Below are 15,259 nucleotides of genomic sequence, written 5' to 3'. Positions count from 1 at the left end.
AGTTCACCTGGGAGGCATTTCTGGAGGTCCTTTGTTTTCTGATCTCAAACAGATTTCTCCAACAAGAGAAAAGGTGGACTAAAAGCAGAGCTGGACAATTTCCTGAACAAGGAGCACAAAAATGAGACACAGGGGACATTTGAGGAATGGAGAAGGGGGCACCTGGCAACTGTCTAAGGATGTCTTCAGCTTCTTGATGTTCTGGGTGATTTCCTCCTCTTTGCAGCTGCTGAGCTGGGTCTCCTTCTGCAGGGTCTGCTTTTTCTGCCAAACGTTGATATTGTCCTCTGTGACCCTGCTGCTCTTCTCTAGTAACTGGTGAGAAAAAGAAAAAGAAAAGATTTAAAATGCAGGGTGGGGCTTCCCTGGTGGCGCGGTGGTTGGGAGTCTGCCTGCCGATGCAGGGGATGCGGGTTCAAGCCCTGGTCAGGGAAGATCCCACATGCCGCGGAGCAACTGGGCCTGTGAGCCACAACTACTGAGCCTGCGCGTCTGGAGCCTGTGCTCCGCAACAAGAGAGGCCGCGATAGTGAGAGGCCCGCGCACCGCGATGAAGGGTGGCCCCTGCTCGCCGCAACTGGAGAAAGCCCTCGCACAGAAACGAAGACCCAACCCAGCAAAAATAAATAAATTAATTAATTAAAATGCAGGGTGGCTCTGGGGGGAGAAGACCTGGAGGGCTTCAGCTTAAGCTCGGAGGAGGGAGGTCCTGGCGTGTTTTGGGGATGGCTCTGGAGGGTGGATATTGGCTCTGTCACCGGGGCATGTTTCCCTGGATCAGAGATGGTTTTTTAAGAGCCAAAGGCCTGTCATGTGGCCACGAGTGTGTTCTAGATTCTTCTGCATTCTGGGAGGGATTCATCACGCTGAGCCTGATGCTGTGGGCTCCTAAAAAGGAGGTCGTCCGAGAGAAGCCCGTGGTGTGATCTTGTGACCCGCGCGCTGACACCCAGGATTGGAGAGGATAAACGGAAGGATAATAAGGCATCGTTACAGCCAGAGGCCCACCCTCACTGCCATCTGCCACTTCAGGAGGAACGAGCGAGCGAGGACGCACCGTCCATGCTGAGGCCGCCCCTTTCCTCGCGGGTCTAACGGAGGTTCACCGTGTGGGTCTGCCGACCAGACACAGTCCTGGGTGGTTTAATTTGATTTTCACAGAAACACTACAAGGGAGTTTAACTGGCTTTTACTTTAAAAGCCAGGAATTCCCAGAAAATCAAAACAAATCTTTATGGAGTAGCAACAGTGTGAAAATTATGTGCCACCAACAAAAAACAGGAACATATGCTCCCAGTGTCTGGAGCCCCGGGTCCCTGAAGGAGAAAGTGGGGAAGAGAGACGAGCCTGCTGATTGGAGACAGGTTTGTCCTGGAACGGTTTCACGCGTCCGCAAGTGGCCTTGAGGACCTGACCTCTGAAAAGCTCCAGCTGCAGCACAAAGAAAGGGAAGGGGATGAGGTGAGTGGCGCAGCTGCAGCTTCAAGGCTAGGGGAGGCACCTCCATCGCTGGGTCTGGGAGAAATCGGTAAGAAGGCTCTGCACGCCTTTAGTGGTCATTATGGGTAATTAACACCTTCACCTCTCACCGGAAGGGGCAGTGCCCACACAAGAGAGGGGGACAGCAGGTTTTAATGACTTTTCAGGTGTGCCCGCTTAACCTAGCCGACGCACACGGTCAGCACACACACGTCTCGGGCTCTCGGAAGAGCCACTTGCTGCCAATTACCCAGTGGGAAGTCCAGGGCCAGGAGCGCTCTTCCGTAATTGCTACGTTGGCACCAGGCTGTGAGATAAACATTGAGGCTGCCAGCCCGGGTAACTTGTGTCATCAGCAAGGGCTCCTGGGGAGAGAAGGTGGAGCTGCCTGCTGCCGTTTTGTGCCTTAGACCTTGTGTCCTGAAGACGACGTCTCCTGTATTCCTCTCCAGGTCCCCGGAGCCTGGTGCAGTGCCTGGCACACAGCAGGCACTCAATAAACGTTCATCGAATGCTTAGAACAGAAACACCTGTCAAGTCAGATGTTCAAAGTCCTCTCCTTCAGTTCAGCCAGTTTTTATTGAGTGCCTCCCTGATGCTGGTGTCTTCATATTATGGATGATGAAACAATGCAGTTAAATTAAATCAGGGCTTCTAGAATGACGAGTTCAAGATGCCCCAGGCTCATGAGACTTGAACGGCAAAGAAGCCCACGTTTCTCTGGAAATTTACCAACGTGATGGCCCTTGGCCTGGGTTTTTGGCTCACTGGCAAAATGTGGTCATGAAAGGCTCTAAAACAGAGCCCTGAAGGACCACAAGGGCCACACAATCAATGAGAACGTGAACAGGTCCTAAGACACAGGAGTCTGCTGCACACCAGGGAGCTCTGGGAAGCCAAGTAGAGGAATTGTGACTCTCCTAAGGACACCTCTGCAGTCATCCTGCCAGAAGCCAGCCGGGTGATTGGAGGGACTCTGGGTCGTCTGCTGGTTTCATGGCCAAGGGAGGGTCCTAGCTCGCCCGAGGAAGAGGTTATGTAGAGAGGGCCCTGTGGGCAATGGCCCGCGTTATCACCAGAGGCGCCCTACAGGACTGCTTGGTGGGGGGTGGGGGTGGGGAGGGACAGGTCCTGCTGGACGATGGGCTGAGTCCTGTGGTCACTGGCCTGGGGAAGGGCAGGACTTTAGGCCGGGAGTGGGCTGTGGAGACAATGGGGTGAAGCAGGAAGGCCCAGGCAGCGCAGAGAAGCCTCGTTCGTCCTTTCTCTCTCGAGTCTAGACCTGGAGGAATCTCAGTGTCTTTGAGGGTCTTCCTGGATGACCCCTGACCAGAGCCATGACCAGGCGCTCGGCAAGTGGCGCAGATCATGCCCTCAAGGCGGGTGTGCGCCGTGAGTGCAGAGTGCCAGCAAGGTGAGGGGTAGCCCAGGTGCACGGAGGGAAGCCCAGGCTGGTGGGCTCTCTGCCTTGCTAAGGGGTCGGCACCCTGCAGGAGAAAGGACACCGGGGGTGATGGTGTGGAAGTTGGTTGAAGAGGCTTTCAAACCTGCCTGAGGGTCAGCATCGTCATTTAACTTGTGGTTGCCTCTGAAGTTCAGTGCGTGGGACAAATTCCGGTCACACTGATGGTTCAGGCTTGGATGCTACCAAACGCAAGGGCTTTGGGAGCTGAGCTGGGTGGGACGGAGGGCTCCTTTAAGGATCGTGGTTCTTAACATTTTTTGGTGGTTTACAGATCCTTCTGAGCATCCAATGAGTGACGAGGTTGACTCACTCTCCCAGAAAAAGAAAAGCACAAACACATACACGCAAAACGTTCTTGGTCCCCCTGGAGCCGTGGCTGCCAGGAGAGGATGCCTTGTGGAGGGGGTCCAAGATGGGCTGCCCTCGGTGGGCTGTGTTCTGGAGGGCCAGTGCCCCATCTTGGGTTCTCGTTTGCTCTCCCTTAGCCTTTGGTGAAGGCTCGTTTGCATGTTCTGGCCCTCATGTCTGTGCCACGTGTCAGAGGAAGGGCCACTGGGCCATCTTGGGTCAGAGTCCTGGGAAATGGCCCACTCCCCACCCTGCCCACCTCCACCTGGCATAAGCTGTGGTATTCTGGGCTTTACTTTATTAAGAAAAGTGACAGGACTTCCCTGGCGCTCCAGTGGTTAAGACTCCACGCAGCCACTGCAGGGGGCACGGGTTCCATGCCTGGTCGCGGAACTAAAATCCTGCAAGCCACGCGGTTCGGCCAAACAAAACAAACAAACAAACAAACAAACAAACAAACAAACAGAAATGTGGCATTTCCCTGGGGACACTGACTGTAGCATCTGTTTGGGGTCCCAGAGGAAGAAAGATCGCTGTAAATGTCAGGACAAAAAATGTGAAGGAGAAAGTGCTAGAAACACCACCGGGGTCAAGAGCTCAAACCCTTCCCAAGAGGGAACCGCACAGCTGGTTCACTGGCGTGGGCCATGAGCTGGGACTGGCTGCTTGGTCAGGGTCTCAGGCAACAGCAAACACTGGAGTGGGCAGCTTCCCAGAAGGAAAAGCCTCTTTAGTGAAATCCACGGGGACGCGGAAGCCGCACAAAGCCCTGCCCCTGAGATAAGCGGGTGAACTAAGCCAGGCCGTCTTCCTCCTCATTCATCCCTGCCGGCCGCTTGGGTGCGGGATTCCGTGGAGAGCACGGGCCCGTGAAGGGGCTCTGCAGCACACCTACCTGACCTACTGCCCTTTCCAAATTGGCTTTAATGAGGTTTTCTCTGTTCCTCATTTCTTGCAGCTGAAGCAATTTCCTTCTGGAATCCTGCCGAAGCTTCTCTTCCACCTGAAAGGATGATGAAAGCGTGGGCTTGCTGCTAATGTGATCATCATGCCCTCTGGGGAAACTCTTCTGGGGGGGCTGCTAATGGCAGTGGGGGAGTCCCTGAGGGGTAGGGACAGCTGCAGCCCAGCAGCAGGGGTCACAGGCATGCACAGGGTGGAGGCGAACTCACAGGGAGTTGCCCCCTATGGGAAAGGGCCGAGCTCTGCACCCGGGGCTCAACTATGTTCTACCGCACACTCCCATCCCAGCTTGGTCCCAAACAAGCCGTACGACACTCGGAAAGTTATTTCACTGCTCCGTGACTCAGTGTCCTCATCTGTCAAATGGGGATGATGATACTAGTATCACTGCATAGAGTTATTGTGGGGATTCAATGTTTGGAATAGTGCTTAAGGGCTCTGTGAGTGTGTTAAGTACTGTTGTAACCTAGGAAAGGTGGACAGGAATGTCCGCCATACAGTCTCGTTCTAATAACTCGTGATGGGTACTTGGAAATGTTATGATTGGGTTTATTATCATAACTGTTTGTCGTTACCACTTTGAGCACACTCACTGGTGGTAACCTCTCTGGAGGCTTGCTAAAGCAATGTCTATTAAGAACTGCAGCCTGCCAAGGAAGGTATTTAAAGTGGAGAAGCTTGCCTAGTTTTCCCCCCTTGCTTGGGTAACAGTCAACGCACGGTAAGCTTGGGCGTGCTCCACGCTACCCTTGGCTGGCCAGTGTAGGCCTCGCAGCTGCTCAATTCTTGGATGCACCTGCTGAGCCCTGGGCCCTGGCACTAACAGGAAATGAGGCAAACTCTCATAAATAAATGGAAAGTTTTTGTGCTGAAACAAATTCACAGGCTGTGTTTTCAGGGATCTGAAGAGGGGGATCACAGGGATGTAATAAAAGACCCAGAAAAGCCCTTAAGAGCTTTCTTCTGAGTAGTGTGGTCCAGTGGAAGAGCCTCTACCCAGCTCCGTTACCTTGGAAAAGTCATCTAAGCTCTCTGGGCCTTAGTTTTCTCCCAGGTCTAAACATGCTCTGACTTCTATGTCAGCAGCCTTTTTCATGTGCTGCAAAAGCCAAGTCCAGCCTTGGACTCTGCCCTTATCTGTGTTCTGCATGAACAGCCCCCGTTTCCGTCCCCAAGCCTCAGAGTCACCTTCAGCGTCCGCCCTGCTCCCTCCCTCACACTCGGTGGTCTCACGCCTGTCCTCCAGTCCCTCGAACATGCAAGCTGGACTGTGACAACTGGCCTCCTCGCCTCGAGTTTAGATTCTTCCAGTGCAATCTTAACGGTACTCTGAGAGTTACCCAGCTGTAAGGCAGCTCTGTCCAACAGAACTTTCTGCAATGGTACAGGTACTCTGAGCGAGGCTGTGTTGTCTAATACGGCAGCCACCAGCCACATCTGGGGATCGAGCACTCGAAATGGGGCTGGTGTGACGGAGGAACTGAACTAAAAATTTTAGTTAATTTTCATTAATTTCAGTATAAACAGTAGCATGTGGCTGTTTGCTACGCCAGCGTCACTGAAGTCAGACGAACCTGGAGTCAGACAAAACCGACTGTGCCATTGGGCTAGTTACTTTACTAGTAACTAGTAGCCTTGACTTTCTCATCTGTAAAATGGAGAGGATGATTTCTAGATCACAGCGCTGTTGTGAAGATGAAGAGATGAAATGTTCAAGGGAACGCCTAGTACGTGAGAAATTGTAACGATCATTTTCACCCTGATTACTGTCCACAAATGTCATTGCATCAGTCACTTGTTCAGAAGCCTTAGGAGCTCCCCACTGCCTGTGTGGTACAGAGCCCAAGCGCCTGAACTAAGGCAAAACACCAAGCTAGGGATTCAAGAAGCCCCTACGAACTCTGAACGAGGTAAATAAAACTGAATCCACCCCTAGATAAACCATAATAAAACTGCTGGAAATCAAGGGAAAAGACAATCTTAAAAGCAACTGGAGAAAAAGACAGATTATGCAAAGGTACAACAGTTAGGCTTACAGATGACTTCTAAATAGAAATAATAGGAGCCACAAGACAATAGTGACATATCTAAAGCTGTATCTAATGTGCTGAAAGAAAAGAATTGCCATTGTAGAATTCAATACGCAGTCAAATGTGTTTTAAGAATGGACGTTAAATATACATCTCCAGACAGACAAACAGGCACATTTGAGAATTTGTCATCAGCAGAGCCACCATGAGGGAAAACATTAAAGGGTATTCTTCAGACACAAGAAAAATGAACCCAGGTGGGTGATCAGAGATGCAGAAAAGACAAGCAACAGTAAGGGTAATGTGTGGATATAATACTGACTATAGCAAAACACTACTAATGTCTTGTGGGGTATTAACTATCAAGAGGAGTTTAGAAAATGACAGCAATGGCTTATAAATCTGGAGGGGGTAAGTGAAGTTAAGGTGTTTGAAACTCATTGCACTGTCAAGGAGAAGGGCATAATTATCAACTACTATTGCCTCTTGGTAAGTTAAGAATGCAGGGCTTCCCTGGTGGCGCAGTGGTTGAGAGTCCGCCTGCCGATGCAGGGGACATGGGTTCGTGTTCCGGTCCGGGAGGATCCCACATGCCGCGGAACGGCTGGGCCCGTTGGCCATGGCCACTGAGCCTGTGCGTCCGGAGCCTGTGCTCCACAACGGGAGAGGCCACAACAGTGAGAGGCCCACGTACCGCAAAAAAAAAAAAAAAAAAAAAAAGAATGCATATTGTAGTCTTCAGGATGACTACTAAGAGAATAGTAGAAGAGTGAAAAACTTAATTAATGTGTGATTTTGGTGAGTCAAGGATGAATGCTATTGTCTTACTATTACTAAAAGAATAGTAAAAAAGTGAAATATTTCCAAGCTAATAGAGGGCGAAAGTGGAATAAGAGAAAACCATCCACTCAGAAGGAGGCAAGAAAGGAGAGAAAAAGGAACATAGCACAGATGGTACAACTGGTATTGAGCAAGAAGGTAGATTTAAACCCCAGTACACGAGTAATTACATAATATAAATGGACTAAAAGTCAAAGATTGTCAAACTGGATTTTGTAAAAATGATACGCTATTTGAAGGCATATGTCTAAACCTTAAGACAAAAATTGACAGAGAACATATGAAAAAGATATGGTATGAAAACTCTAACCAACAGAAAGCCAGTGAGGAAGCTAAATGACAAAGGAGACGTTAAGGGAGAAACACTAGTAGAGATGAAAAGGGACATTTCATGATGATATAAAGTTTTGCTATACAGGAAGTATTAGGATTCTAAATTTATATGCACCTAGTAACACAGCCTCAAAATATATAAAGCAAACATCGTTCATATTAAAAGAAGAAACACACAAATGACAAACATGTTGAGATTTTTAAAAACATTCTCAATGATGGAACAAAAAGACAAAAAAAATCAATATGAGAATTTAAGTTGGAACATCATCATTGGCAACCTTGGTTTAATGGATCAATTCTTTCTTAGATAATTTCACAATTAAGATTTGAAGGCAGTCTAGGGTAGTGGTTACACATAGGAGCTTTGGAGTCAGGCAGACCTGGATTCAAGTTCTGCCACAACTACTTTATGCAAGTGAACTTGGATAACTTCCTTCACCTCTGTGAGCCTCAGTTTTCCCGACTGTAAAGTGGGGTGAATACCAGTATAGACCGCATGGGGTCATTGTGAGGATGAACAGAGATGATGCAGGTGGAGTGCTTGCCCCAGAGTGGTTTCCAGGCCGACCCGTCCCTGCCATACCTTGCTCTTTTCCTGCAGCGTCATAGAGATCAGGCTCTGCTCGGTACTGCTCCTTTTCAGCTCCACCCTGAGCTTCCTCATTTCTTTTTCCATGTCATGGATTTGCTGAAAGAGTTCCAACAACAGGGAAGTCAACTTCACAACTCATTTCATCCGGTTCATTAAGGCAGAAACCTAGTCTGGGATTCGCTTCATTCCTTCCCTTGGGGGACAATTCCACATCTTTGAGGCAAAGTGGACTTTCTTTCAACGGATGCAATGAAAGGGCTGGGTGAGGGAAAATTTGAGTTTCTTTTGAAGATCAGCATGGATCCTGGATTAAACAGTATAAGATACCTATCCACTCATTAGAATCTCTTTCCTTGGGGCACATTTTTGAGTTCAATCTAAATAAGGGCTGTTTGGAAGACACAATGGGCACAGTTTGGAAGCAAAGAACAATGACATTTTTCTTTTTTCTCATTTGAGGCAGAGAAGTGTGCTCCTGACAGAGAGAAGAATACACGTCTCCTCCCCCCGTCCCAGGCACCGTCCTTCCCAACGGATGGAAAACGTATGCCTGATGATGTGCACGAGGGTTCGGGCCGGTACAGGGGGTGAACATTTACATTAAGTGGTCATCTTTTCATTGTATTCATTTTTATGTTCACCTTCCATACAAGGCCAGTGATACATTTGCTTTTTATTTTGTTTTTATGAATTGTTTTAAAATTGAATGTATTTAAGCAAAAATACTTCAAGAAGAGTTGTGTTAATAACAGTGTTCAGGGCCGTGATAAAACTTGTGACAATGGATCATGAAAGTCTGGGCATCACAAGTCCAGGGGTAGGGACCACGGTGAATTTCTAGCAGCATACGGTGGCCACCTCTCGTCCCTTTCCCCAGGGGAATCCTGATGAGGGGCCTTGAGCCAACTGCCCAGAAAATCTGGGGAGCGTGTGTTTTCCATGGTCTTTTCACCCATCTCTTTGAGGCTAGCAAATCAAAGAATTAGGAGACTACATTAACAGACAAACACCCAGAAAGCCCCAGAGCTTGTGCTAGCTAATGGGCCAAGGAACCCCTCCAAAACACTCAAGGTCACAATCCAGGCTTTCAGTGGACACCTAGGGGTCAGGAGGTTCAACGCACGGTTTTGCAGAGTTTTAACTCTTTCTCTTGGGCTTCCCACTTTTCCTTCTGGGCATCTTCCTTCTGTAACTCTTCTTTCAGCACTGAGCACTGTGGAGAAAAAGGACAAGGCCACGGGGGCTTGGCTGGGGGTCCCAAGTACCTGTGTTCACGCCCAGGAGTGTTTCCTGCTGTATAACCCAATCACACCTCTGAATTCTGAGAGGTAAGACCATTTGTGTGATGGGAGCACGGGATCCTGCAGTCGTTCCCAGTTCACCCCTCTCATGAGTTCTGAGGAATAGAGCATCCAAATTCCTCTTCAAAGTTAGCAAACTTCACTGCAGGGGAAATCCAGCTTTGCAGAGTCTGGGTACTTAGGGTGCAGGAATTGGGATGTTTTCACGCTGTGACCGGTGAGGGTGGAGGGGCCCGAGCCAGTGAGCTCGGGTCCATCTTACGGCTTTTGTGCAGGTTGAGTCTCAAAGACACAACTGCCCCGACTGGTGTGGAGGGGTAAACGGAGCTGTCTTGCCTGAAGGCGGCTCGGCAACAGGCATTAAGGGCATAAGAATGGATGTGCCTTCTTTTGACCCAGCAATTCCCACTTTAGGAATGTACCTTAAGGACAATGACTGGAGAAATAAGTAAATCTGTAGTTTCAAGGATGCTCTTCACAGAATTGTCCGTAACAGTGGAAGAAAAAAAAAAAAAGAGGAAACAACCCAAGTGTTGTTTAGAACAGCAGACCACTTTATAACACTGGGTACATCCAGGAGAAAGTATGTAGCTTTTAAGACGAATGATAAGAGCGTTGATTTATTAGCATGGGAAAATAGTAAGTATTTAAAATTTTTAAAAATGTGCATAGTATAAATTCACTATAAAATGATTGATTGATTGATTTCTAGGCAATATATAGAAATAAGACTGGAAGAACATACATGAAAATATTAACACTGATTTCTCAAGGTTGCATTTCCTCTCCTCTCTTTTTATTTTTTCTTCTCAATGTCATCTACTTATTTTTCTAAAATTAACACACATGATGTATGTCATTAAAAAAAAAGGCATATCAAATGTTCACAAGAGCAGAACCCTTGGTGGTGACGAGCCATTCTTCTATTGGCCAGCACAGTCTAGAGGAAAAGGGACCTCATTCCGAGGTCAACGAGGAAGGGGAAACGGGGACATAAATCATCCAAATGCATTTCAGGAGGTAGACGAGCCAAGCAGGTGCTGTCTTTGCAGATTCCTTCTACTTAGCACCACCTCTGCATCCCCTTCCCGTCCCCAACACACACACACACACACACACACACACACACACACACACACACACACCCCACATTAAACAGCTATAGCACATGCCTGGGAAGACACTCTGCTTGGGAGAAACGAATGCAGAGGGCTTGGCCAGGCAGCCAACCCAGGGCAGAGGCAGAAGAGCACAACGAAAACCAGCCTCCCACTTCTCAGAAAACGATTTTGTCATCCCCATTTCACAGATGGGGAAATGGAGGCCAAATAAGTTACAGTGAAAGAAAGCTCTGGGATTGGACCCTGGTCTGTCTGATCCCAAAGCTCGTGCAGTGCCTTTCACCAGCTACAAACTGGGTATGGTACTACGTACCAGGTGTTACTTATTGTGCCTTTTCCTTGGAACCTCAAGATCTGTGCTCACCCCACCCCCATGCAGACCTAGCTATCGGGTAGCCTCTGGGAATCTCTGAGTTGCCACCTGAGATGAAAGCTTTGAGGTTTTATCTTGATTCACAGAAACAGGCACATCATACAAATACTGAGAAATCTTATCCTATAGAGGCAGGATTCTAAAGTTAGCATTGAAGGCAAGAGTTGCAAATAGTCAGTTACATGTAAAAAACTCTTTGCTTGCCTACCACGTTCGTCTTCCATAGAGACATTCTACACACTAAAGTCTAAGGAAGAAATGAGAGTCTGCGTGTTTGCATCTGGATCTTCAGATATTCTGCTTTGAAGACAATTATGAGAACCAGTGGTGCTGGGACCATGATGCAGCCGTGTGGTCATCCTTGCTCACAGAGAGATCGTATTCTGTTTAATGTTAAACTTTGTACTGGCAGTATATGCTCATAGGTGTGTTTGTTGCTGGGATTAAACAAACTCATTTATAATAGGGGTTAGAAAATGTTTGCTGGATTTGAAAATATATATTGCTTATTCTGAGCCACATACACACTGTCCTTTGAAAGGCTTCAGAGAAGTTGGCCACCTGCCCAGCAGCTACCCTCCCTGTGTCCTTGGGCACTGGCCTCATCTCACCACCGTGTGTCATGTGACTCCACTGTGTCTGCTTTTCGCAGCTACAATTTGCTGATGACCCGACACTCACTCTGGAGCTGAGGGCTTCGAGCTGGTGATCCTTTTCTTTGTTCTCACTTTTCAGTTGATTCACCTCCTGTTGTAGTTGTTGAACTTGACCATCCTTTACTAACACGTCTCTTTGCAAAGATGACACCATCTCTGTAAAAGAACCAAACCAAACCAAAACAAAAGACTCATGGAGGTCAAAGAGGCAGGAAGGATTATTGGCAACACCATGGCTGTCAGCCAACGTTTGGACAAGACCTTCCAAGTCTGGCCCACCACCGGTGCCCTCCTAGAACTGGGGAGGCTTTTTCCAAGGGTCCCAGAGCAGGAATGGGAATGAGAGCAAAGTCCACGGAACAGGGTTTGAGGCTTCAGTGAGAATGAGGGGCAGTCAGCACCAGCGAGAGGAGAAGCCTTTGGGGGCCCCTTGTGGGCACAGGCCAGGCAAACCTGGGAGGAGAGGCCACACCATGGGCCTTGGGAACAAAGGCCCAGCACAGGGAAGGTCCAGGAATTCTTCTCCAGAGGCCAGGAGACGGGCGTGTGGCAGAGGGCACTGCTGGACACTATTGATGGGGTGGTTGGTTTCACAGTCCTCTGAGTTTGGACCCCTCTCTACCACTTATTAGCTTGGTGGTCTTGGACAAGTTATTTCACCTCCCACTGTCTGTCCCACACAGAGTTATTGTAAGGGTCAAATGATGCGGTATGTCCCAAGAACTCAAAGTGGCTAAATTATGTTTGTTACAGGGTGCCTATTATTTTTCTCGGCAGCCAGCTTTCAAAATGGCCCCAATGATCCCTACCACCTAGAATTCATGCCCTGTGTAGCCCCTCCCACCCTGAATAGGGCTGCCATGGGTAACCAATATGATACTGTGGAAATGATGGAATGTTTCCTCCTAGGCTGGGTCATAAAATACACTGTGGCCTCCTCTTTGCTCTCTCTCGAATCACTCACTCCGGGGGAAGCCAACTGCTGTGTCATGAGGACACTCAAGCAGCCCTAGAGAGAAGCATGTGTGCTGAGGGACTAAGGCCTCCAGCCAATAGCCACATGAGCAGCCATTCTGAAGGGGGATCCTCCGGCTCCCCCCGAGGCTTTAGATGACATGACTGATGCCCCAGCCGACATCTTGACTGCAACTCATGAGAACTAAGTCACCCCCCGCTCAAATTCCTGAACTACAGAAACTGGGGCAGATAATAAATATTGGTTGGGGTTTTATCCATTACATTTTGGGGTAACTTGTTATGCAGCAATAGATAACTACTCCATTACTGTAGCACCATTTTTTTAAACATCTTTATTGGAGTATAATTGCTTTACAATGGTGTGTTAGTTTCTGCTTTATAACCAAGTGAATCAGTTATGCATATACATATATCCCCATATCTCTTCCCTCTTGCATTGTAGTATCATTTTGAATAAAAGTGGGAAGAAGGGTGCATAAATGCAGTGGTATTGGGTTATCTCCTACAGTTGTTTTCTTGAAAGAACATCAGGCCTAGTTTTAGTGGTAGGTATCAATCAAGAATGTCTATGAAATAAAGCACAAAATGCTCCAGAATTTCATTTTAAAAATGAGCTTTGCCTCCAGGACACAGTTCAGTTACTTGGAAATCCCTCTGGGGCTTGCCACACTTTGAGTGGGTCCAGCCCATCTCAAGCGTTATCCCAACCCAGGTCTGTCCGACTCCCTGATCGGAGAAGGTGGGATCTGAGACAGGCTTGATGCTTGGATGAGGTTTCACTGGCCGACATACGGGAGGAAGGTGAGGACCAGCGAGTTCATCCTTCCATTCCTGGTGCCCAGAACAGCACCTAGCCTGGGGGAGGTGCTCAGAAAATATCTGAGGACATCCCAAGTGAGGGAGGAGCATAAGCAGAGACCTGGGGGTAGCAGGGGGTGGGGCTGGGTGTGATTAAGTTGCAGAGTGAGGCAGAAGAAAAGCACAGATTCATACAGAGATGGGGATTCACGTGCGACTCAATGCTATGCCTGCCTTCTACAGCTGTGGGCATGTTTCCTGCTACGCGCTGGCTGCTTTCAGAGTGATGTGCCCCTCCGAGGCTCACTGCCTCCTCCCTGTCACCTGCTTCTCTCCCTGCCCTCGTCTGTGAGTGGTCCCTCCTCTTCAGGTCTCTAGACATGTCAGTTTCTGCTTAAAAAACTCCACTGGATTCCCAACACCCTTGGAATAAAAACCCAGACCCCCCGACCCTGCCCAGCCTCACAATCCCCTGTTCACTCCACGCAGCCTCGCTTGCCCTTGGCTTGTCCTTGCCCACCTGAAACAGGTCCTCTCTAAAAGAAGGACATAGCCGTGGAGGATGCAGCATAAACTGGTTAGAATCGGCTAGGTCCAAGGGGGTGTATGATTCGACTTCCAGGGGAACTGGAGCCTCATTACAGGCTTATTGTAATACATGAGCAAAATGACACACGCACCAGCACCAGGACTGTTCCGAGGCTGACCATAAAGGTCAAAAAGTGGGTGGTGGGGCTTCCCTGGTGGCGCGGTGGTTGAGAGTCTGCCTGCCGATCCAGGGGACATGGTTTCGTGCCCTGGTCCGGGAAGATCCCACATGCTGCGGAACAGCTGGGCCTGTGAGCAATGGCCGCTGAGCCTGCGTGTCCAGAGCCTGTGCTCCGCAACGGGAGAGGCCACAACAGCGAGAGGCCCGCGTCCAGAAAAAGAAAAAAAAAAAAGGGGGTGGTGGCCCAATTCCTGGAAATCCCCGCCCCTTCCCCAAAATATTAGAGTTGTCACAATCCTCCCACTCATTAGCCTATAAAACTACCCAGCCCATAAAAACTAACTGCCCCATATTTGGGGGCCTCTAGCCTTCTGAGATGGCCCACACTCTGTCTGTGGAGTGTGTTTCTCTCTAAAGAAATCCACTTCTTACTTTGTCTCTCACTGAATTCTTTCTGCATGAGACATAAAGAACCTGAGCTTTATTAAGTCCCGAGACCAGATGCGTGATCTCGATTAAAAGATAGTGGGTTCTGACTGGGTTCGAGTCCCAGCCCACGGGTTCAAGTCCCACCTGAGTTCCATGGTTGCACACCCACTAAGCTGGTCCCCCTTGGCCTCCCCCCTTGAAGCGCTGGCCACCACGACACACAGTTTATTTTCTCCACAGCACCACTGCTCTCTGAAGTGGGCTTGTTTATTCATCCGTTTACTTTTATTGTCTGTCACCCCCTCCCGAATCTGTGAGTACAGGAATCTGACTGTCTTGCTTGGCTCTCCCTCCCTGGAGCCTGGAACGGGGCCTGACACCTAGTAGGAGCTCAAGAAACATGTGGAAGCAATGAAGGAATCCAGGGAATCAAAGCTCAGTCACAGCTGTGCGTTGGCTGCCCCTCTCCCAACCCAAGCCCTTTATCAGGGAACCACCTCTGATCAAATTAGAAAATGGTTTCCCTTGGGCCCAAGTGCACTCGGCTGAAATGGGTGAGACCATGGGTGCCTTAAAGGAGTGACCCCATTTTGTCCACGCTCTAGTTTGCACTCAGGCTGCTTTGTGGAACCACCCAAGCCACAAGGCGACCTGTGTTCTCCTTGGTGGGGCCAGTGCTCAGGAGACCTTGTAGCCAAGAGATACCATTCTCTCAAATATTTACCTGGCCCTGCCCTCGGAACTGGGCGGCAAGAAACCTCCACTGAGGGAGAACTCTAATGCACCGACAGGGGTGATCCCTGAGGCTGCACCCAGGTCAAGGGCACAGGTGTGCTGGTTG

At 49.0% G+C, this 15,259-nt stretch overlaps 1 protein-coding gene across 1 annotated transcript in view; it reads right to left on the bottom strand.

Moving 5' to 3' along the window:
• Positions 1–15,259, bottom strand: part of LOC308611654 (forkhead-associated domain-containing protein 1-like) — a 93,251-nt gene that overhangs the window by 16,744 nt on the left and 61,248 nt on the right. The window contains exon 6 of the mRNA XM_081260357.1: positions 163–315. Coding sequence (XP_081116483.1) covers positions 163–315 — 153 coding nt within the window. The remainder of the gene's footprint in view (positions 1–162; positions 316–15,259) is intronic.

The sequence above is a fragment of the Mesoplodon bidens genome (assembly GCF_964165515.1).
Source record: "Mesoplodon bidens genome assembly, contig: HAP1_SCAFFOLD_118, whole genome shotgun sequence".
NCBI lineage: Eukaryota > Metazoa > Chordata > Mammalia > Artiodactyla > Ziphiidae > Mesoplodon > Mesoplodon bidens.
Note: the sequence above shows the minus strand (reverse complement) of the source record. Positions and strands in the feature narration are given on the sequence as shown.